The 23,936-nt window shown below is 45.4% G+C and overlaps 1 protein-coding gene across 5 annotated transcripts in view; it reads right to left on the bottom strand.

Moving 5' to 3' along the window:
• Positions 1–23,936, bottom strand: part of TMCC3 (transmembrane and coiled-coil domain family 3) — a 129,796-nt gene that overhangs the window by 28,649 nt on the left and 77,211 nt on the right. The window contains exon 1 of one of the 5 annotated variants that reach the window (XM_021267439.4): positions 14,954–15,100. The exons of 3 other annotated variants lie outside the window; for them this stretch is intronic. Coding sequence is in view for 1 of the 2 variants with exons in the window: in XM_027452126.3 (XP_027307927.1) it covers positions 14,571–14,648 (78 nt within the window). In the remaining variant the exon portion in view is untranslated. Of the gene's footprint in view, positions 1–14,570; positions 14,730–14,953; positions 15,101–23,936 lie in introns of those variants that run through there. One more of the 5 variants, XM_027452126.3, reaches the window with a different exon arrangement.

The raw sequence follows: 23,936 nt of genomic DNA, 5'->3' as shown, positions 1-23,936 counted from the left end.
TATTCACCTTTGCCAAGATAACAGACCACTTCAGCTGGGAGAATCCATCACCAGCTAACCCAAAAGTTAAAGTCTATTTTGTCTTCAGTTCACATTCAAGCCTTCAACTAAGCACTTAATTACTCTCTCCTTGAAAATTTGCCCAGGGATCCATTTGTTTTCAACCCCCCCATATCACTTGAGCGATGCCAAGGGTTTTACTTACTTGGAACATCCTCTTTTCTTCCCCACAGAGGTCCCATGCTGGCCGTTCTCCTGGAGGAGGTCAGCCCCACCGACTCCAGCACAAAGACCGAAGCTGAAGGTCTCTGTGTCTTCCTTTCACCTGGATTGCAAGTACCTCTCCTTTCCACACACCCTGATTAGCCAGTCTGCCTCCACTCTTCCACTGAACAGGAGCATCTTGCTGAATACCCACGTCCAAGTTAACCATTTAGGAATCTATGCAGATACCTGAACAGGCTAATCTCATTCCCAGTTAATCTCCCCTGGGGGATTTACCTACTCTCTTTATTTACAGGGTGGAACATACTGCTTCTAGTTCCAAGGGATTAAGTAAAATGCCTTTGAAACAAGTGCCTGAGTCTCTTAATAAACAATTTAAATGTATCCAAGAGAGATGAAGCCTAATGAGACCAAAGAGCATTAAACATATTGCTGCAAGATGAGATGGATGCAGAGGGAAGAGAAAGGTTAGTATAGGAGGCAATTGGAAATCTGTGCTCCTCAGAGTGGAAAAAAAAAGCTTAAAACATCTGAAGAGAGTTGCATTAAATTCATAGATCTCTGAACAGGATTTAGAGCTGTAACATGAGGATCTTTTGAAGCTGTTTAAAGGGTTTCTGGGTTTTCTTTAATGTTGTGAAAAGCCCATGTGGACGCAATAGCACAGGCTCTGTGTTACCAAACACAAGTATTGGCAGCACTACAGCCACCACGGGCAACACAGCTCAAGATTTGTGGCTGAAGTCATGGTGTCACACACAGGAGGAGGCACAGTTTAGCCACAGAAATACGAACGTTTTACAAATAATTAATATGTACTGCTATTATAATTCACACTGGCCATTAAAACCCAAAAGAGGATATGCCCTGAGCCAACAACAATAAAATTGCTCTGCTTGTGGTGGCTTGGAGATCGATAACGCTCAACAGCAGCTTCCCAATCTTCACAGCTATCACACCCCTCTTCTCCCAGCTTCTTTTCAGAACAAAGTCGATAAGCCAGAATTTTGATGCAAGCGCTCAGAGATGGAAAACTACAGGAACTGGTAGGAGCTACAGCTCCAGTTTCCACTAGTACCTTAGTCATTTTAATTAGCGTCTAGCAATTTGGAAGCTCCACTTGGCACCTGCAAGAGTATCCTAAGTACATGGGGTGTATCTGGTATACCAGTATAGTAAGGATATGGAGTTGTGAGTCCAGGTAAATAATAACTTTAATAAGTTTTCTTGAGAGTGCTCCGTTGCACAAACAGCACACACCTTGCCAGAGAAGAGCTCTATACAGCATAGAGTCAGCCCGTTACTTTGGTGGGGACAGGGGATGACTTGGCATAACCAGGAATAAGGAAGTTAAAAATAGAAGTGCATCTTCTGGGATGTTCAAATATCAGAACGCTGCAATTTTCCCATTGTCAAATTTGTTCACTCATTGAAAAAAGCTACGCAGGAATGTTGCAGAATACATAACATATACTTCCAACTTCAAATAATGCACGGACATCATCTTTAGTCCTTGTTCCTTTTTAAAATGAGAAAAGGGCTGAATAAACAATACAAAACTTATTCAGGCAGAAGAAAGCTGAGCATAGTGTTAGCCTAAGGATTACTTCTGAGCATTCAACTTTCAGAAAAGCACGCACATTTGCTGTGACAATGCTGAGTTTTTGTGTTTGGAAATGAGCTGCTGAACTGAGGACACCTTGTACCTTTGTTAACATGACTGTCTCCTAAATCTTATTGCTATTGCAAAGATAATGACAACAGATAGACCTGTCTGCCCCAGGAGGAAAAAACATTTCAGAGAGTGACGCAACTTACTTACAGGAGTCTTGGAGCAGCTCGAACCGAATCCTCCCAGTATGTTAATCACAGCACTGGATGACACCAGGTGCTACCCTTCTAAAATTAAAGCTTCCCCACATTTGGCAAAGAAGAATTACTCCAGAAGATAAAGGTAACGTTTTGTGTTTGCTAGCAAACCATACGTCAAGTTCACCACCAAGATGGAAATTTCAAGAACTCAGTTCAATTGCGGTACCTTCCTGCCAGTTCTAACTCCGGCATTAAAACACACTGGTGCCATGACTCGGTTTATCAAGACATGAAACCATTCAAAATCATCTCCGAATGAGAATTTCATCCCATTCCACTACCCCTACTTTAATAAAGGCATATATTTATCACTCAGCTTGTTAGTCATCAAAACAGCAACAGCACAAGCAACATGTTTGGCCCCACACAGAGACATACAGTGACAAATTTTAACCAAGCATTCAGACACAGCTATTAAAACTTCGTCTCACTCAATCGTGAGCAGTTCACACCCCTAAAATTAGCTACATCCAGTGAGCTACACTGGATGTAATCAGAGACAAAAGTTTCTTCTTTAAAATAGACATAAAGGGTCTACTGCAATTTGCAAGGGATAGCAATAAACGAATTAAACGGTGTGACATTGTCAAGTCAGCTTCTTGGGCAGCCCTTTCTTTAATTAAATCAACTGTTACTCTTTATTTTTCTAAAATCAGTCACAAACACATTAGAAAGAAACCAAGCAGTATGATAGTTCTGTTTTATGCATGTAACTTCTTTCTCTACTTTTAAAAATGCATATGCTAACCCAAGTTCTCAAGTAAGAATTCAGTGTGCGTATTAACAACTTCAGCATCCATAGAAACAGTATATACATGAACCACTTCTGCCTTCTCATTACTAGAGAAAGAAAAAGTGAGGCAAAAGGACAAGTCAGGTATGTCTGCAGGAACAGGGACTGGTGCTGCAACTCCCTATGTACCATCGCTCACAGTGACATGCCAATGATCATCTACACGGTTACACTTGAAGAGTGATGAGCATCGGACACAAATTTCCCTAACACCCACTTGAGCCACAGCACTGTAGATGAAGCACAGAAAGGTGTCCCCATCTCCCTCCTTCACCCCATTTTCCTCAGGATGGGAAGGACTACTCCACAGCAGCAAAAGCAGTTACATACTGAAGATCGTGGGGCACGTTCTGAGAAGATGACACAGCAGTTTGGGGGATTCGTGGACAGATCATGCTGAAGAAGCACTTACACAGGGAGCGACTGTATTCTTCCTCGGAGGATTGGAACAGAAGCAATTAGAAGATCATCATAAGAACTAAGTCTCAAAGGAATTAAGACACAGCATCATACTTCCTCTGAAGGCCAGGGTTTGTGCAAGTGAAGTTACGTATTTTATCAGGCAGCCTCTATTTTGGACCTCCGACAGAGCAATTGATTACAAATCCCATACGTCCTTTGGTGTAACAGCAGAGCTCAGAGTTCAGCCTTGCGTGCCCTTCTGCCCTGCCACTGTGCTGCACAGGCTCCTCCTTCAGCCACAGAAATCTTGTGGAACAAAAGCACAAAAACTTGCCAAGGGTCTGGCATGCAGCAGCCTCACATGAGCAATGACACTGCAAACTTGCCGCACGGCGCTTCTCGCCGCATGGGGAAGACTTGCTGCACGTGCTCAACTGCTAGACATCTTTGTATCCTAGGAAAGCTCTGAGGGATGCTCCTCTGCGAGGATCCATTTTAACTTGGCACAACCTGCCCCAAAGTTTACAGGAGACCGAGGTCTGTTTGGCAGCCAGATGAGGGCTAACCACCCTTCCCTACTGCCACATCTTTAGCCGTAGGTTAGGCAAGGCTGAGCTGAATTCCTTAAACCAACAGGATTTTTACTGGATAAAAAAAAAATATAATTTCAAACCCAAAGTATTCTTGCATATACACAAAGACACCCTGTTCACCCAGAAGAAGCAGAAGACAACCCACCAAAGGCAGTACCCATCTGATTCCAATTTAACACACCACTACCAAAATGCCAAGCATTGCCAAACCTAACATTGCCAGAAGTAAGGAGAGCCCTACACACTTACAGAAGCGATCGTTCACTTTCTTGCAGTAACAAGTTAAACCAGCATTCCTCTCCCTCCTTCCAAGTCACACGTTGGTATTCTTTCACCTGCCCTCCTCAGGGAAAAAAAAAAAAAAAAAAAAAAAGAACAGAAAAAAGCAATCCATCCACAATTTAATTTTGGCTTAACTACACAGAGGAAAATTGTGCACTTCTGTGCAGCACTCACAACAGGAGCACTCTGTAATAACCATAATTGAGCCAAAACAGAGAGAGGAGGGGAAAAGGAAAGGTAACATCCTGTACTGCCAAGTGTCTGAGCGACCCGAGAGCAATAGTTTCTATGCATAATGGCAAAGCTGGCAAAATACAGAGATCGCGGAGGAGAAGTTCTATAAAACAGTATAATTAAGCATATGTGAAATGAACATTCAGAATTATTAAGAATGCACCTTGCAAGAGGGAGAGCCAGAAAAATGTTTTGCTTGTCGGCCTAACAAGAACCTTAAGGACTCTCCCACTCAGGAGTCAAGGTGGCTTGGCACAGATGCCTGGGTATCCACCACGTACAGCGAGTTCTGTAATACTTGAAAAACGGTGAAATTTGCACCTTTCCTGCAGTGTCCACAGCCACACAGCTGTTTCAGGTGGATTTAATCTAAATCAGCTTCAGATGCCCAGCTTCATGTGAGTTAGCTCAAGCTTCTACCAAGTCAGTAGAGATCAGACAGGGCACCCGCAGGAGCTGGGCCCCTCTCAGCTACACAAGTGCCCCCCACTACTGCCTTAGGAGCAGGTGGACAACCCTGAAGTTACACAAGGCTTACACTACTTCTAGGGAAGAGCCACCTACGACAGGTAGTGTCCTTAAAATCTGCCTACATGGAAAGCAGAAGGGTGCTATGTATCCCTGGAGCATCAAAAAAAAAATTGTTTTGTTGGGTTTCATTCGGTTTTGTTGTTTCATTGTCCTCTTCTCCCTCCCTCCCCTTTAAAAAGAAAAGGTAATAGCCATCCAGACGACTAGGTTCTGTGAAATACTGAACTACAGACCCTGCACAGCAGTTATATCTGTGCACACCGGGTGAAATCCCATCATCTTGGGAGGGGCGAAGCGACGCCACCATTGCACAAGGGCCGAGCACTGCCAGTCTGCTGAACCCGTGTCTGCAGGGCCTCAGGCTGACGTTGTCACCGCTGCTCCAGCCTTCGTTTCAGAACAGAGATTATCTCAAGCAAACCACTGAGCTTCAACCTCCTCTGACATGAACTGCCATGCCGCATAATGGCACAAAGCACATGCAGGTTGGTCTGGTTGACGCTCTCAAGTCCAAACAAGAATAACTGAAGCAAGGGCTTGGCTGTTTGTTTCTGAACACCATGGGTAGGTGTAACCTCACTGCTAGAGTACTTCTTCAAAACTATAGAGCAGTTTATACATACGCTTCAGTGAAATGCACACATTCATTAGTGAATGAGAAATCCACCCAAGGTGCACGTGAAAAGTGGCAACACAGGTCAAAACATTTTCTGAAAACACAATTTGTAAACTACTGCACTCAATGCTCAAAGCCCTTTCCTAAATCTAGAAGAACGCGGATATCACAGCTTCTTGCATCAATACATCACCGACAAAGCTAGATACCAAATTCTATAAATAAGGCGCCACTAGAGATGCCACTTGATCACTTTCAGATCAAGCTTTGTCAGTACATTTCTTATTCATCCTCCTGAATATTTACCTGCAATCCACACCTTCCAGTTCCTTGGTATACGTAAAAAATAAATTTAAAAGAAATCTTGTAGGCAAATAAACAAACAAACTAAGCACAAAGGAAGATGCATCTTTTTTTCTACATTAAGTTTATATTGCAAGAGACAGTCATGCCTCTCAGGTGTAAAACCACGGGAAGCTGGTTTTGTAACTATCAGAAACAGATTTGCTTAGCGGGATCTGTCTGCTCTAAAGATAGAGAAGACCACGGGAGCCAGCTCTGGGAAGACAGCAGGATAACCTGACAGTGGCACACATCCTTTAGTAGCAGCATTGTGTCTAGCTCTGAAAGACAGCAATGCTCCCTGGTACTCTTCAGAACAAATTACACGGACTATGTCCATACAATTTCTGGGAACAAAATGTGCAGGCATCAACAAGGACGGCCTCAGAGTTTCTTGGATACACCTACTGGCAAACAGGGAGGAAACTCTCACCGACTGTCAGAGAGCTCCTTGTCTTCACCCTTCTCCTTTTCTTAAGGCTTGCTCAGACCTCATCAAGAGCTGCTTTCATTCTCTCATCCCCCAGCCACCCCATGCCTCTGGCTCACGTCTGCCAGGCACCATCCTCTTGCACAGGACAGGAGGAGCACACGCAGGTTGCAGGCTCTCACCAGGGCCAGGCACACCTGCTGGCGACAACGCTTATTTTGGAAGGGCCTGACGGTCACCTGTGTTATGGATTCGTGGGTAAGGAAAGGGCAGCGCTGCTGAAGGTCTTCACCTTCCCAAAAAGCTGTGGAGAAAGGCAACTCAGGAGTATGGCAAACTCACCGTGAACCTTCCGGGCCCATTTTAGCACAGCAGGAGCCTGGCAGCAACCCAGTCGGTCTGCTGCCATTCACTGCCTGGCTCTAAAGAGACTCCTAAGATAAGAGTTAAGAGAGATACTCTGAGGAGCAGGCTGTCACTCCTCCTTTGATCATCAAAACTGATATCACGGAATTTACTCAAAAAAAAGGGACTGGTTACAGGTGATAAAATGTGGCCAGATTTATTATTTTTTTTTTTTTTAAGAAATTGAGAAAAATTGAACAGAGATAGCCCATTTCTATGGACATAGCAGGAAAAGGATATCAGAAACTTGATGAGGAGGTAGAGAGGTACTTTGCAGATTTGGCAATAAATACCAGGGACAACCATGCCACAAAATCATGTTATTCCAGCCAAAACCTCTCATTAAACAGATTCCTAACATACTAAGAGCCACGCACCCATACTATGCACATACATTGATAAGTGGAGCAATACCAAGTACCAAAGCATTTTATTTTATAAATGTGTGGTGTCAAGAAAGGAAACAAGAAAATTACATCTGACCTTTGGAATAAGTTCTTAGTGTGATTCTAGCCAAATCCACTTTTGTCACAGTTTCTCCAACACACTGCATATTCTCCTGAGTGATTTAAGTACAAAAAATAATAATAAAAAAAGCCAGATACATAATTCAAGAAGTGCTGTCAAGCTTATTTTACCACGCCAAAGAGAATCCAAAGGCATGTGATGTGATGCAGGATGCATCTTCTTCATAAGACAATGTGTCAGAACGCTACTGGCAAACAGTCGAACTGGTGCAGGCAAGAGAAGAAAGGGTTGCAAAAGCTGACATTTAACAAAGCTTCCACATAACAAAATGCCTAACAAAAGATGGATCTCAGGAGAAATGCACGTTTCTTATCTGTTGGATTTAGTCACTCTCACACATTTTATTACCTTTTCCTCCTCTGCTTGTGCATGCCCCACCCCCAACACCAAGAAGCATTTCTTCTGTCCTTTCCTGTTTCCCATCAGATGGGAATTCATGCACTTACATAAAAGGCTGGTGATTCAGTGACCAGGGTGCACCTACAGCACATAGACAGTCCCCCAAAGGAAGAAAAAAAAAAAAAAAGGTGAAGGAAGAGAGAAAATGGGAGTGGCTACACTCTAGGCATAGCACACAAAGTCCCACTGGATCCCTCTTTCCACCACCCATCTACCCCACAGCCTCCCAATTCGGGGCCAGCTGCTGCCCCCAAGGGAAGCCCTGGGACAAGGCGCGAGTTTAGGGTAAGGGGTGCTGGTACTGGATTTGGGATGAGCCCTCCTGGGAAGCGAGAGCGAAGGCGTGGAGCTGAGGCACGGTTTGCTCCCAGGTGGTAATGCGCTGGGTCACACCACACGAGGGGTCAGCACTAACTGCTCTGCTGGCCCCAGCTTTGGGAGGCGCTCTCGTGTCCGGGCACGCTGGCACAGAGCAGCACATTGTCTGCATATTCATGACATTCTGCATTTGAATAGTAAGTACCAGCTTAATCGCAATGTCCAGATTAAATGCACTGGAATAACTCAGGAGAAAAGGAGAAGCGAATGCTGTAACACCAGAGAGACTTGCTGCATCAACTTACCCTGGCTGGGCTTCCCTTCCTGTCACAGCAGGCTTCAAGAACAGCACTGGAAGCCCGCTTACATTTGAAAACTGCTGGTCTGCAGACCCCAGAGCACTGACTCGTCACGTTTCCTCCAAGCTGAATTACTTACCTGAACTGGAGGGCCTTTTTGGTGGTGTTAGGAAGCTTTTTTATTGTGAGAAAGGAGAATGTACACTTCTCCCAGCTCTGTTCTAAAGGATTGTATCACCCTTGAAAATCAACACCATTTGCTCACATAAACTGATTTTGGAGCACTGCAGTCTTCCCAGTCTTTAAAACAGCAGCTTCCATCACAATGTTCTGTCTTCAGATAAAAACCATTGCTTTAAACACAGCATTAGCAGGTCAATAAAAAAGAAATAATCTTATTTAATGCTTAAGGAGCCAGTGGTGTAGTATCTCGTAGATGTGAGTAGCCTTTTTGAAAGGCACAGCCCGATTATCCCAATGAAATCGCATGACCCAGACCATTACTTAATGTTTAGTTGTTGCAATCCTCAGTGTATCAATATAAGTAAGTTAAAACAAACACAGGCACAGGGGCTGCTCTTTTCCTCACCTCTGCCAGAAAGCACACATGCTTCCACACGTTTGTAGCCAAGCCTGCTACAAGGTGGTTTATTTACAAAACAAAACCAAAGAGTAAAACCCGCCGAAACCATCCTGACTAAAGCCAGATGAGACTGGCATCCAAACAGACAGGAGCACCTGCTGTCCTGTACGAGCGCTTGCTTAATGCGCAGAAAATCTTCCATCAGGCTGCTCTAATTCATCTGGGATGAGTTCCATAGGTTACTGCTGGCAGCGACAGGGTCCAACTGGAGCTCAGGACTGCGTGCGTCACGCTTTGATTTCGATTCAATAGCACAGCATTAGTGCTTCGCATCCCCTGCAACCTCTTCGGGCAGGGCTACTGAACCGAAATGTATGAGGGAAGGTAGCTGTTACCAAACCATTACAAATAAATAAAACAAGTAAGAAGTGCCTACTGAACTAACAGTTAATCAAGATGCCAAATATTTTATATCAAAGGTCCACTAAAGCACTCCACAGTCTGAGTATCCACTATAATGTAAGTAAATAAGAAAATATTAGGGAAACCACTGCTACTACCACCTTCTATCCTCTCCAATTTTATGCTTTTGCAACACTAAAAACATGACAATAATAAAGTGGGACAAGTATTATTCTTTTCTTTCCTTTTTTTTTTTTTTTTAAAGGAAAAGAAAAACAGAACAAAAAGCCTCATTCCAGCTTTCTACAGTACCAGCATCGCAGCTTGCCGTTTGCAGATATTCTCTATAGCTCAGCTAGCAGGGACAACCCTCCTCTTCCATTCTTGTCCCTAAATTAAAGCTTAGATTACGTAGGACGATACAAAAAGTGCCTGAGCAGAGTTGTCACTTGCTGAGCGAGCGTGCAGAAGGCTAGCTGCACAGGCACACGCAGCCCAGTTGCATACCAGCCCCCATATGTCAAGGCTTTAGAGCAGCAGGGGTATTTCTGGCTTTGTATATTAATACTCTGTTCCTCCTTTGGACTAAGGGAAGATAGGCAGAAAATGCCTATAGTAAAAATAATGCGACCTTCCTTGCTAATGAGGATTTGCACTATTGCTAAAGCGGCGCTCTCCGAAACATATAAAAGAGAAGTGGGAATTGTCCCACCCCACCCCAACACTGCACGGTCTCCTCTCCCACCCACACCACGCTCGGCTCCAGGGGCGAAGAGGATAAGCCGCGCACTTGCTCGTGGTGCCAAGACCACTAAAAGCAGACAAGGGGCAGCAGCAATCGCAGGCTCTGCCTCACTGCTGACCCCGTGCCAGGGGGCACCTAGCTGAAGCCTCACCTGCGGAGACGATGCCAAGAGGCAAGCCAGGAGCTGGAGCTGTCTGCACCCCCTGCACCACCACCGGCACCCTGACAGGAGGGCAACTGCGCGTCCTTCGAGAAGAGCGTGAGCCAAGAGGATGGAGACTTCCCACCAGGAGCTAAGTCGGTGGGGCTGTTTGTTTGATTGATTGAAACAGACCTAACATCTGAAGAGCTGCTGTAGGTGCCCCAGCCCTTAAAGCAAGTCCAGCCACTGCAGGAGGGAGGGATCAAAAGCACAGCAGAGGGAAGACGACAAAATCTTCAGAGATGCTACATTTCCGGCAGAGACCCAAAGCTATGAAAGGTCTAAGTACCTTTCCAAAACTTCCAAACCTAGAAGTCACCTTAAACCCCGGAAAGAACATGAATCCCCACCTTCACTTGCTGTTTACATCTTGGATTGGAAGGAAGAAGATGGACTGGGTGAAAATAAAATATTTATGGCTCGTGACTCTACCATGTAGGGTCACTCCGCAGGATCAGGGGGAGCACGGCAACACCATGCTAAGCTGTATAGCAGCATTTGCCCCCCTTTATTTCATTTGGCAACAACAAATTACACCTCACACTGACCTTTAGCATTTAGATGTATTTAATCCCAAAACTCAAAGTACACATAGGGGAAAAAAAAAAAAAAAAAAAAAGGGATAGCTGCTTTGTAAACTTCCCAACAGTCCTTTCTAGCGCTAGTAAAACACCGTTACAGTTTTCCAAACAGCTCTACAGTGACAAAATATTAAAACCATAATTGTTTTAAATGAAGGGGCTTGTCTTCAGTTCTATGCAGCTGATCAGTTTTACGGGGTTAATCCCACAATCGAGGCTTCCCTCCCTGATTCCCCGCATCCCTGCACCAGGGAGCCTACTCTTTGACAGGCTTTGCACATTTCTAGACACGCTGTGGATTTACAGCTGATATTTCAGAATATTCTGTCTCATCACGTTATCCTCATCTTATGTCAAAAAAATGAAACAGCAACAAAACCATTCATAAGTTCTTCGGGCACAAAGTATCTGGAGGTTTGGTTAGAAGCCACAAAAGCCCAGACCAAACATTTCTCCAACATAAGTGACCCTTGTATTTAAAGAACACCAGAAATACAGATTAAATCTCAATTTCTCCTGAAACGGTGATGGATTTTGTTGTTTTTACTGTTTTTAAATAATAGTAATAATCTTCCACCATCTCTTTATGCTATTTCCTCTAAATAGACTGAAGATTACAAGAAATAAAGGGAATCCTCGGCAGATGATGAAAGTGATTAGAGGCTTAGGAAGGCTTCCATATGAGGAGAGATTATTAAAAAGACTGCCTCGTGTACAGAGGAGATGAATGGGAGGGATCATAAAAGAGACATGGAAAATTAGAAGAGACAGGCCAGAGGACATTTTTCATCACTACAATACAAGAAAAGCAGCAGACTTCTGCATTTTTTTTTAATGTAAGCCTTTTTTTGGTTGTGTTGAGATAAGAATCAGCTCATCCACAGCACACTGATTCTATTGCGAGTCTCACTAAGGCTGAGCGCACAACAAGATTGAAAATAGGAATCCCCATTTGTTGATTAAAAAAATAGCACATCCACATCTGTTCCAGGTGAGATTTTTCTTTATATATAAGAAATAATTGTTACTATTTCAGATGAGATACTAACGAAAAGTTCTGAATACGCTCCAGCCTGAGAGGAATCATGTAGCTAGGACTTCCTGCATCTCTGTCCCAAGCACCTGGTGTTGGTTAAAAGCAGGCTGTATCACTGCAGGGACTTCTCATGGGGTGCAGTAAGGGACTCGTGGTTTAGTTGTGCTAGAAGAGGGCTTTCCTTCTACAAGACCACACGCATAAATTCATAACGCTGATGAATTGTGGAGGACTCTTGCTCTGTAATGGTTAAAAGATCAAGGGTGAAGAGCAATACCCTGATCAGCAGCAAAAGAAATCAGCACTCAGGCTTCTTAGGTCTAAATAGGACAAGCTGGTGAGCACTGAGAGGTGAGAGCTTTAATATGGCCTTGCCGGGTGGTCCTGAAGCACAGGTTAACACAACGAGGCAAAAATTAGCACAGTGAAGCTAGTTTGAGCATAAGGAGCATTGCTACTGTAATAGCACAGCCCTCTGCACAGACCTGCCCCCTAAGAAGCCTGGTGTGGACAGAACCTGAGCCCCTCTGGTCTCATTTTGCAGTACCTGCTGCAAAAAATGAGTCCCTGAGAAAGCACCAAGACACTCCTCAGCTGTCCGGCAAGCTACATTCAAGTGAGAGCAGTACTTGGTACGCAACAGCTGAAAACACAGCCGTTGCTCCTGTATCTCATTCTACTTCCTGGCTTCGGTTGTTTTTGAGAGATTTGGGTTAGTTTTCTGAGTGCTGCAGGAACTGACCAGTGGTGGACACGAAGCGCAGGGAAGCTGCAGCCCACGGCAGCTGCTATTAGCAGAGGTGAGCTGAACCACCCCGCACAGCTCCCACCTGTGCCCCAGACAGGGAAGGGAACAGGCGCCCGACCTCTCCCTCCAAGTACTTGACCTCATTAGGCAGCAATAAATCCCCCCACGTTTAGAACGACTTGGCTGCCCCTCATTAAAATATTTTCTTCCTTTCAGGCGCTGGGATCTTTGCACAAAACGTGACGTGGTTCATCAGAAAGTTGTTAGCACAGCCCAGGAAGCTGTACTCCAAGTGGCCTCAAACAGGAAGGTACCAAAGAGACCCGTTGCATTGTGCTGAAGGTGGTTTTTAACTGCAACACAAATTGTAAAACCTTTTCCCCTCAGATACTAATATTTACAAACTCAGAAGGCTACATTCACAGTAAGTCGCTCTAGCACTTCTGCAAACTGAATCTGGCGATGCCTTCCTACAGCTGTGGCACAGTCTTCTTCCCCATGCACAGAGAAGGCTTTACTTTCTCATGAGAAAAATCCTTAGAGGGGCATAAAGGACACAGACAGCAAGCCACAGGACTGGGGAAGTCCTTCAGAACCTTCCCACCCAAAAACTAGACTCGGTAGCCTGTTTCATGCAGACTGTGAGGCCCAGCAACTACTTTGCCGCTCCTTCCCCCAAGCTGTATTAAATGCATCTCACCCTATTTACTGTATGCTGTCCCCATCACGCCGATACAACCAGCTCCAAGACCTTCTTCACCCTGGCAGGTCCCCCAGGTGTGCAGGGTTCCCTGAGCATCCTCCCACCAACCCTGTACTGCTGTGTTTGTTCTCTGTCTTGCTTTTTGCCATGAATGTTTCAGAACAGGAGGTTTATCTCCAGCTGCTCAGCTGCTTTTTATTCAGTCTGTAAGAGAGAAACAGCATCCTGCTTTCTTGCTTCTTTCCTGCGTAATACCACCGATTGTAGCCGCTCCGGAGCCTGACCATTTCTATTCCTCTGGTTAAGGCATTAAGAGGAACGTAGAAGTTACCCAGGAAAAAATCCTATTTGCCCCTAATAAGCACAAATGGATTTAGTGCAAGCTCTTGCCATCATCTGGAAAATACAACCTGCTGCTACCATCCCTGCCAATTATATTGCAGGTTGCATGAGATCTGGCACAACCTGTAAGACCCTGGAGCAACGCAATTATATGCGACTCTAGGAACTCTTTAATGAGTTACATTTCCGACCCGTGGCTGCAGAAACAGAAGGAGAGGCTAAACCTGATGAAAATAAACTCAGAACCAGACAGAAGCCCGATGCTTTTGTAAAACTGTCTTAAGAGTGCGATTTATTTTTCAATACACAGGTACTACGCTGAATGTTAATCACGGTACCTCATGCTGTTAAGCAGATAAACTTGACTATAGGACGGAGGCTTCTGTTTCAACTCCTAAGCATGTTTAAAACCAGCCTTGAAGGTAAGCAACTTTCTTCCACGGCCACATTAAGTTAGAGAGCAAATTACTCTTTCAGCAAAAGCAATAAGGAAAACCAACTGGCTCAACTCGTTACGAGAAACACCAAGGCAACACACAAAATCCCTGACTGCGCTGTGGCTGTTGCACCCGGCTTGCAGGACGAGGAGCACCCTACATCGGGAGCAGGGCACCCAGGGCTCGCCGCCTCCTGCTCAGTGCCCTGTTGAGGAGCTGGCAGGGGATGAGCAGAGCGGCTGCCCTGCAGCACAGTAAGCAGCAGAAAGCCGAACCAACACCTTTTTCTTCACACAGAGCTAATCCCCACGCTTCAAACTGGAAAAAGCTCGCCTAGCAGCGCACCCGGGCTCTCACCTGGGCACTGAGGACAGCGGGGGGGTCCTGCTGACCCCAGGCGGGCTGAGCAGCTCCCCCAGCCCCACAGCCCGCAGCAGGAGCCGCCCGCCCTACAGCCCCGCACCTGTGGGAGCCGAGCCCCGGGGCTGTGTGCTGTCCGCCCCCCTCATTCCCCCGCCTTACCCGCGTCTTGCGGCGCCGGTGCCGCTCGGGGTCCGAGTAGGTCCTGTCCACGGCCAGCGCCGTGTCGCTGCCCGGCATGGCGGCGGCCGGGGGTCCCGCTCCCCGCCGCCCCGCTCCCGGCCGCGCTACTGAGGGCTCGGGGCCGGCGCGGCGCGGGAGGGCCGGGCACGCCCGGGGGGAGGCGGCATGGCTCGGCGGCGCCTCAGCCGCCACACCCGCCTTAACCCCTCCGCACCGGGACGGGGAGAGCTGAGCTGGTAGTCGCAGCCCCCACAGTCACAGCCCCCAGAGTCGCAGCCCCTGTAGTCACAGCCCCCACAGTCATAGCCCCCGTCCTCCTGCCGCTTTGGTTCGGGCTCCTCAGGAAATCTCCGGCTCCTCACCCTCCAGATGGACTCCAGCGGCCACCTCGGGTTCCACTCCTGTGGTAGATTTGCACTAACCGAGGTGCCGTGGCCGCAGGGAAGCCCCAGAAAGCACAACCAAACCGTAAAGGTTCAGAAATCCGACATAAGGCACCACAAGCCCTAATGGTGCCGTTCAGGGCGGTATCAGCGCAAGGTTTTGACAATTTGGGATGGGGCGAGGCGCCCTGGGCACGGCTGGGTGCCGCACCTGGGGAGTCCCCCACACGCAGGGCTTTCCACAAAGCACACAAATTCCGTCAAAGCCCCTGAATAATCAGTGCTCACAGTTTCCAAAGCGGTGGAGCATGACAGCCGATGACATTTCAGTCCCTGTTACACATACGAGATAAACCCTTCAGGAGCTCCAAACCATGCTTGTGAGCACATCTTGCAGCGCATCACCCTCTACTTAAATTGCTAAGAGCTGAGCAGAACTCTTTTTGCATTTATTTTCAGAATACCTATGCCAAGAAGCATATTTAAATCAGTAACACTGAACACATGTTAAACTCTTGAAAAGTAAAAGCTGAATACTCTTTCTATAGTCACTCAGCAAATTGTACAGAAGTACTTTTCCCTTTCCTGGAATAAGTATAATAGTTGTCAGCACTTCTTCTTTGTGACACAAAGTGAACGTGGAGTTCCTTCCAAAGTGAACGAGGACTTCACCTTTTAGGCAGCTGCTGCGATGTGCATGCATGAGTCACGCCGCCTTTCTGCTCTAGTCAGAGACAGCAAGTGTCCCAGGGCATACGCATGTATAAACATACATACATGTCAACACAGCGAACTGCCCTGGAGGGGGTTACAGCAGAAAAAATAAATAAATCCCTGCCACTATTTACATTTTTATTGGAATCTCATGTACTGAGATAACACCGCTATCAGAGGGAATTATCTGACACAAGGGCCTCCTTGTTTTCATCAAATGAGGTTTTCAGAAACGAAAGAACTGACATTCCAAAGGGAAAAAATAAATCCTAGAACTAACCCTCTTGGCAGGTGCTTCTTCTTCAACTCTAACATCAGTCTTTTACAAAGTTATCCCAAATTCAAAGACCACTATTTGCCCTGTGCAGTATTGGTGTAACCCCAGTCACACAGGCTGCCTGCACACAAGTGATGCCTTGCCATTCTTCCTGTACTCATGTAGCTGGACAAGGCAGCTGAAGCTGGAAGGCTGTCGGGAAAAGGCTTTAAAATGGGAACTGGGTTTCTTCAGTCCCTCAGCTCAGACATGAAAGTTAATTCATGACTCAAAATGTGCCCGACGGAGGGAAACTCTGGAGGTAAAGGTCAGTAAGAATAATTAAATAGGCAAATGTTGTGGGTTTGGGGTTTTCACTGAAGTGATAATTGCACATTTCCAAAGAGGACCGTGCAATTTCCAGCACCTAGGATGAAACGTCCTCACTTCCTCAGAAACTTTCAGGATTTTTTTTTAAGCCTTGCCAGATGTAGTTGATCAAAGCATAGAGAGGATAGGTAGACGGAAAAAGGGCACATAAAAGGCTTCAGTTGGTTGGCTTTTGAGTAACAGAAGGCTTACTATAAATCATAGTTGACTCAAAAATTTAGAGTTTTATTTAAATAATATCAGCTTTATTTAAATAATATCAGAGGCTAGCAGGAAGATCATGAAATTTCTCTTCCAAGACGGGGGTGTGTACTTTATATTTAGAAGGAAGTTGTGTGCAGTTGGTCAAAGTGGTATTAACACATATACCAATACATAAACAAAGAAAGCACTCTCTTCTGCCACAGCTTCTAGGAAGAAAAGACGACACAGTCAGCCTCACAAGACCCAGGTGTGGCATTAGGTGTGCCTTCCAGTCAGGTTTGTTTGCTCGGGCACCGCTATCGGCGGTGGCAGTCCCTGCCGTGCATACCAGCTCCAGCAGTTCCCCTGTGCTGTGCACTGACGGCTTCCCAGAGGAGCTGTGAGCACGGGGCAGCCGGCTGAGCAGCTGGGAACACCTGCTGGGCACAGCAGAAAGCTACCGTGGAGCAGAAACAGCAGCTTGGGCAGAAGCACCCGTCCCACAGGTGAGAAGAGCCCTTCCCACAAGCTGAATTAGAAGCTGTTGCCATCTCAGCAGCCTCTGCAGGTGCCGCTCTTTGCAAGCATCTCCAGTAAAGGGCTCCTTGCTTATGCTGGATAGATAATCTGTGTCTTCAGAATACAATCAAGTGTACACCAAACTGTGGTGCCACGCAGCCATCTGTCCAGCTGAAGGCTGCTCCTTTCCCCTCTACTCCTCCCCCTCACCCTTGTGCAGGTCTGTAGCAGGAGCAGGAAGACCGCTATCCTACAGCACATTTGCTGAACGTGTTTCATTTTGTTTGGCTGAGCACAGACAACTCCCCTCCTCACACACACAGAGCTGGTTTGCACAGTTCTCTTTCCCCACTACGAAAGACAGGACTGCCTGAACACGGCACAACACTGCGCAGCACAGTACTTCTGGCAGCCTCACCAGATATTTCCTCCCAGTTATTTTCAGAAGCCCACAGATCTGGAATAAATGCTCTTCCCACACACTGCACCCATTCCCAACTGAACTTTCCATCCACTAAAGCAAAGACTTCCAAATATTGGCAGGAACTTGAGGCTGAGCTCAAAGTGACATGGGTAGAAGTGGTAGCCCCTAGATGAATTCTCTCATCCCTTGTTCTTCTGACAAGGTAATTTTTAAATTCATTTCTGTGGTTTAAGTTAATGATAGAACTGTTATATCATCCCAGCCATCCATTGTGTCATTTTGTAGTTCAGATTTCTCAAAATCATTCATCAACTTCCCAGCCGTCCTTAGAGGCACAGAGTAATTTCATCCTTTTCCAACGCCTTTCCTCACTTCAGGACACTGGCACCACCCACAGTGATTAACTCCTGATGTTTACATCATTTTGTTGTCCTTTTCTAAGAAGTGACCTTTTAAAAAATGTTGCAAATTATTGAAGATCCGATTAAGCTTAGGATCACTGAACAAGGGCATACACCAGTGTATGCAGTTCCCCGTGGGACAGACGTCAGTGCAGGTTTGCCTGCATTGTCCTGTTTTGGGAAAGTAAGATCCCTGGAGGGGCAGCAGAGGCAGTGACCAAGTGAGATCTCTACGGATGAGTCCCATCTCATGACCCTGCATGGGCTGCATCGTTGTCATCCATTTCCTGCTCCATGACCCTACTCACCAGACGCAGCCATCCCATCTGGGAGCACGTGTTTATAAGAAGAGAACCACATCACCTTTCTTCCGTGGAGAACCTTGAGCTTTCCAGAATTAAAAGTGCTATTATTAAATGCTGTGTTCTGAAGTTGTTGGGAAAACTGATAACATACAGCGCTAAGTATATATCGGCCAAGGCACACTCAGGAAGAAGGCGAAGGTCCCTTTTTCCACAGCGGTAACATCTGTACGCTAAACAGGATACTGGGGCTTTTTATGAGAGACTTTTTAACGTGCCCTCCAAACCTTTTTCCAAAAGCTTGTCATGACCGGTCTCCAGGGAAAAGTCCTACGTGATGAGAGACTGTCGGCACCGTTTCTAAATCTGACAGCAAATGGGACAGTGCTGAGTGACACCGGCCTTGCAGTCATCCACGAGCACGCGGTCACCGTTCTCAGTGTTTCTGCCAAAGCATGAGCCTTTCACACCCACAGGAAAGGAGATACTCTGTCTGCACCAACACAAAGTGCCAAGGGACCACTCTGAGATCTACAGGCTGCATTGCCAGGCTGTGACATTCGTTCTGAAGATCAGATATTGACAAACATTCAGGTATCTAATTAAAATTTTAAATCAGCTCCTCTCCTCTCTGTCCCCTCCTCATCAAGAGGGTTTTTTTATGAGCTTTCAGGATGTAATAGCCATGTACACTGTGAGTACCCATTCTGTACACCAGAAAAAGCTCCCAACCCAGGACTGTCTTGGCCCCTCAGTGCAGTGTACTGACAGAGGGTGAAGGACAGAGAAGCAAGTGAAAAATTCCAGTTGAGGGTAGCAGAAGTCCTTCTTCTTCTTTCCTTCCCCTGCTTACTATTTATTGTCCCTTGCTCCTTCGGGTTCTTTTCTTGTTCTTCTACAAACAAGGAAATTATGCTGCAAAGTTCCCCTCTGCTGCTGCCGGCAGTGACAGCACTAGTGCAAACTACCTGCAGGATGGTGGCAGTGTTTTGCATTTTAAGTGCTATGAGTAAGAGCCACCTTTTTAGCAGACGTAAATAACAGCCGTGCCGAGAGCCTGCCTGGAACCCGGCTATTTACAGTAAAGATAACCCGTGTTGCAGAGGCAAGTACAGAAGCCTCCCTTGGGCAATGGGAATGGCTGCTGCTCACCAGCATACAATGCTTATTCTGCTTCACAGTATGCAATTCGGGGCCCATGGGGAATGGCTGGATATGAGCATATCCAACCTGTCTGTCCCAGATCAGCCTCCTTGCTGCTGCTGTGAGGTTTGCAGAACCCAGGCTGCAGCTGGCTGGCACGTAAAGCTGTGCCCCCTTCCAAAACGTGAACGTGAACTTGCATCCAAACCATTCAGACTGCAGCCAGAAGGTACAAGCCTAAATCTGCATACCCTGGTGGTTTTATCAGTGAGATCATCTGTCCCAAATTAAAATAAACAAGGCAAAAGCATAGACTAGATATAGCCCATGAGCAGAAGAATTGCTCTCAGGGCATGCCACCTCTACCCACCATTCAGAGAAGCACTCACAGTTGTGTGCAGCTGGGTAGCTGACACCTGCGCTCCTAAAGGCACTGTAAGTGAATACAAGAGCACCACAGGTTTCACCCTACTGCTTTTTGGCTGTAGCTCCACAGACACCCCAGCCCAATTTGTGGCTTCTGCTTGCACAGAGAGATTGTGCTGGGTAGGAACCTGTCAATTCTCTTTGCCTGTGAAGCGCACTGCATGGCTGTGACTGCAAGCGTTATGTCACGCTAAATGTGTGGCATCAATGATTTCCATACCAACAGACAATGTCAAATGCTGGAGCAGGACTTCTTTGCCAGTCAACCAGAAAATACAGATGGGTTATCAGAGGACAGAAAAATTAATGATTATACAAGTAAGACTGCACCTCTTCCTGGTGAGTGTTGTACAGCCCTGAAACTTGCTGCAGCCCTTCGGGTTTCACTACAGTCACTCTCTGTTTACAGACACCAGAATGAAGCTCGAGTTTCCTCGCCACTATCAGGCGAGCACCTATGACTCATCTAACTGTGGTTCTGCTAAATCTTTTTGCACTGCAACATGAAAGCTCTCCTTTACAATTACCTATGCGGGGAACTGCGTTACGTATGTTGTCTGATGGGTTATCAGGCATTAATACAACACGGTTAAGCATAGTACAAACAGAAAGCTCCTTCCAGTTTACTTCTCAATGTGTCAGATCTAAACATATGACATTCATCTCTGATTTGGGTGACAGGGATGTGAAGTAACCTCAACTAAGCAGAAAAGCCAAAATGCCATTCTGCTTAATTGGAATAAATTTTCCAGGAGTATTTATTCTTCACAACAGCAAACTGTAGCACCTGTTTACATACTTTTATGGATCAGAACCATATAACTTTGACTATTGAAATTATGATTTAGATCACGATATAACATTATTTCTATTTTTAAATCTGTGAGATAATACAGATACTAAGAAAAAAAAATCTGAACTTTCAACATCTACTCATGCCCTCTTGGACCTTTCAAAACTGTAAATTCATAAGCTATCATTTGTTATGAAATCTGGCGACGATTTTTGAAAGATTGAATTCTTCTGCTTTGTTCTTTTACAACAAATAAAATGTATGAGATATCATACAGTTTTGTGGTTTATTTTTAATCCCTGAGACCTGAGTTTTAGCAGGACTATATAAACAGCAGCATACTTTGCATTGTTGTTGGAAACTGCAGCAACACGAGGTACAATCCTAGCATTTCAGGGGAGTTCTCCCCTGAAGTTCCGTGAAAGGAAAATGTATACATGAGATCACCTGAGTGTGGAATGGTGGGGATACAACATTTGTCAGTGAGAATTCCCGTTCTGCCATATAGGAACATAATTTTCTGGAACAAAACTAGTAACCTTTTTCTTTTTTTTTTTTTTTTTGCCCAGCGTAACTTTGCTAATTGAGCTTTTCTTAATGAAGTTACATGAAGAGTGGGCCTTTTTCTTTACCTTTTTACCCACTAGAGCCATGTCAATCAAGCACTTTTATGCGAAGCAATGCCAAGGGACAGAAGCTCAGTCAGCCCCCGTGCCCGCAGAAGCCTGGCCCCGCTGCAGAGCTCAGCAGAGACACGCAGCAGCTGGGCAGCTCCATGCCTGGAAGAGCCGAACATCCTCTGCCCTCCTGGTGCCCAGAGCTGCTGCCCCGTCCAACACCAGCTAGCCTCAAGCGCTTCTGAAAGATGAAGCTGTCTGTCCTCCTGCCTTAAATAAATAAATAAAATAAAATTTTAAATACATGTCAGCAGGGTTGGGGTTGGTCTGATCCAGAACGATGGCATGGAACTGCCTCTGCTCGAGCTACCAGCTCCCCACTTCTTCTGTGTAACCACCTCAGGCCAATGATTTTCCAGATGTCAGATAGATTTTTCAAGCCCAGTATAAAGGCATGACCTTATCAACAGGAAGCTAACAGGCACACGCTTACAAATCAAAACACGGAAGAAAACTGAAAATTATTAAAAATAATTAGAGACTTATTAGTGAAACTGTAGTTTTACAATGTTCCCTTGAATTTATTTCTGTTTGTGTGCCTCACATGCACAACCTTATAAACAATTCTATTTAAATTATTATGAGCGGAGAAATTGAATACTCCAACTTTCCTATTATGCTAATAAAGATTAATTATTACACGTAGACTTTGAAACGTTTGTAATCACAAGTCTTAGTAGAAATCATTGAAGCAATATGTAAACTCTAATAGCAACATAAAATGTCTAATAGCAACATGGTACATATCATAAGTAATTCAGAGCTCTGGTGACCAGGCGTATAAAAGTCATGACAAAGTAAGACAGCTTGATGTCCACCAGTTTTAGCTGAGGAGAAGTCCTATTACAACAATAAACACAAACTATTCAGAAGCAACTGGCATCGCAAAGACCTACTGTATGAATGGAAAGTGTGCATACCTCGCCACCTGCTCTGACACTCAACAAATCCAACAAGTTTCAGCATCTCAGACAAACAGGTCTGCTACAGTCATGAAATGGTGGAACATAATCTTCATTAACACTCACCAAAATCTTGCATTTCTTACAATGAGAGGTTGCTTTTTTCCTAAACAAAGTATTTTCTCATGTTTTCAATTAAAAAAAAAAAATAGTAGTACAAACTTTACACCATTTGAAGCCTCAGCAGATAAAATAGTCCTGTGCTGGTTTTTTTTCTTAAGAGAAAAAAAATATTTTTCACTGCAGTCACAAGTTTCCACAAAAAAAAACTACCATTTTCCTTCTGTTCTGTTCTGTACTGTTGAAACTCTAATCATGGCTTGAGGATTTGCTTAGGCTGAAAGGAACCGTTCTGCCTTGGCTGGGAAGCAGAGCAGTTCTGGGAAACATACCTGCAGCGCTGCTGGAACTGCACGGAGAGTAATAACACGCAGCTGTAAAAGGGCTCGCTATATATATGCCACCGCCGCGTAGATAAAGACTGCCTACACAAGAACGATCAGAGCTCCAGGTAGGTGCTCCCAGCAGGATGACATCAGTGGCCCTGAAACCACCGGCACGGGATGGTATCAGAAGCCCCAGGGCCATAAACTCAAATGGCCCATTACTGATACAGACATAGCATAAAGGCGTGCAGGCTGCCCTCAGGCAGTAACACAGGCGGAGGTGGATTTATATCACACTCCTAAGCTGCAACAAAAAACAGAGACTGCTTGGGTGACCCTGATTCAGAGTTAGTGTGCAGAAATGATCGTTTCGGTACCCTGTAATGCTACACACATATGTATTGTCATGGCAGAGGGATGTGTACCTTTAATGCTTGTGTTTGGTCTAGTATCTTACCCTTGAGGCTCGGTTGTAATTTGGATACAACAGTGTAGAGCAGGTCAGAGAGCTGGTCCAGGTGACAACTACCTCTGTCAAAACAAAGTAAATTATTAGATTGCAACATAGAGAGAAATTAGTTCGATTAGCATCTGGCTGGCTGCACAGCTGCTCAAGCAGTGGGGCTGACTTAGGCAAGTGGGCAGCCTGAAGGCAGGATGCAGAGTCCAGCAGAGTGAGAAGTGAGGATTTAAGTCGGTCATGAAATCACATTCCTAGCTGCCATGCTTTTTGTTGTGTTGCAGCATGTTGAGTACGTTTGCACCCAGACCCTTGCCACCAGTATACTGTGGATCTTTATAGAGATTTAAGATCCTTGTAAAAGATAAGGAATGGGGATACAGACAAGTGTGAAGCCATCTAACATCTATGAATGGAGAGCTGTACAAGCACGAGCACCCCAAAATGGACTGCTTCCCCCTTTTCTAACAGAACTTCAAAAATAGTGTAGTGCATTCAGGCCTTGGAAATACCACAAGCAGCTTTATCCAAGCAAAAACCTTGCAGGAAGCTTCAGAGTGACTCTTCTGGTGAACCTGAGATCAGCAATCATATCTGGAAAAGTCATCTCTCTGGGTATCACAATACCAGCTGCTGAAGTTTTGACGAGGGAGAGATGAAAACTAACAGGACTGCCCGAAGGACTGCGGAAAATGCAAATGTGGCATTAGAACATCTGTGGAGATAAAACATCTAAGGTAATAGTTCAAACAATTATCTGATCTAGGAAAGGGAAAGACTCTCTATATAACCAAAATAAATGACCCAGCAGGAAACCTATGCCTGTGTGTCATCTGTAAGAATGTGTCATCTTCTGGGGATGCTTCACTAAATCTGTTTAAAATTTACTCTTGCTACTGATACGGAAATTTCCTCTAGTTATCTGG

The sequence above is a fragment of the Anas platyrhynchos genome, chromosome 1, assembly GCF_047663525.1.
Source record: "Anas platyrhynchos isolate ZD024472 breed Pekin duck chromosome 1, IASCAAS_PekinDuck_T2T, whole genome shotgun sequence".
Lineage (NCBI taxonomy): Eukaryota > Metazoa > Chordata > Aves > Anseriformes > Anatidae > Anas > Anas platyrhynchos.
Note: the sequence above shows the minus strand (reverse complement) of the source record. Positions and strands in the feature narration are given on the sequence as shown.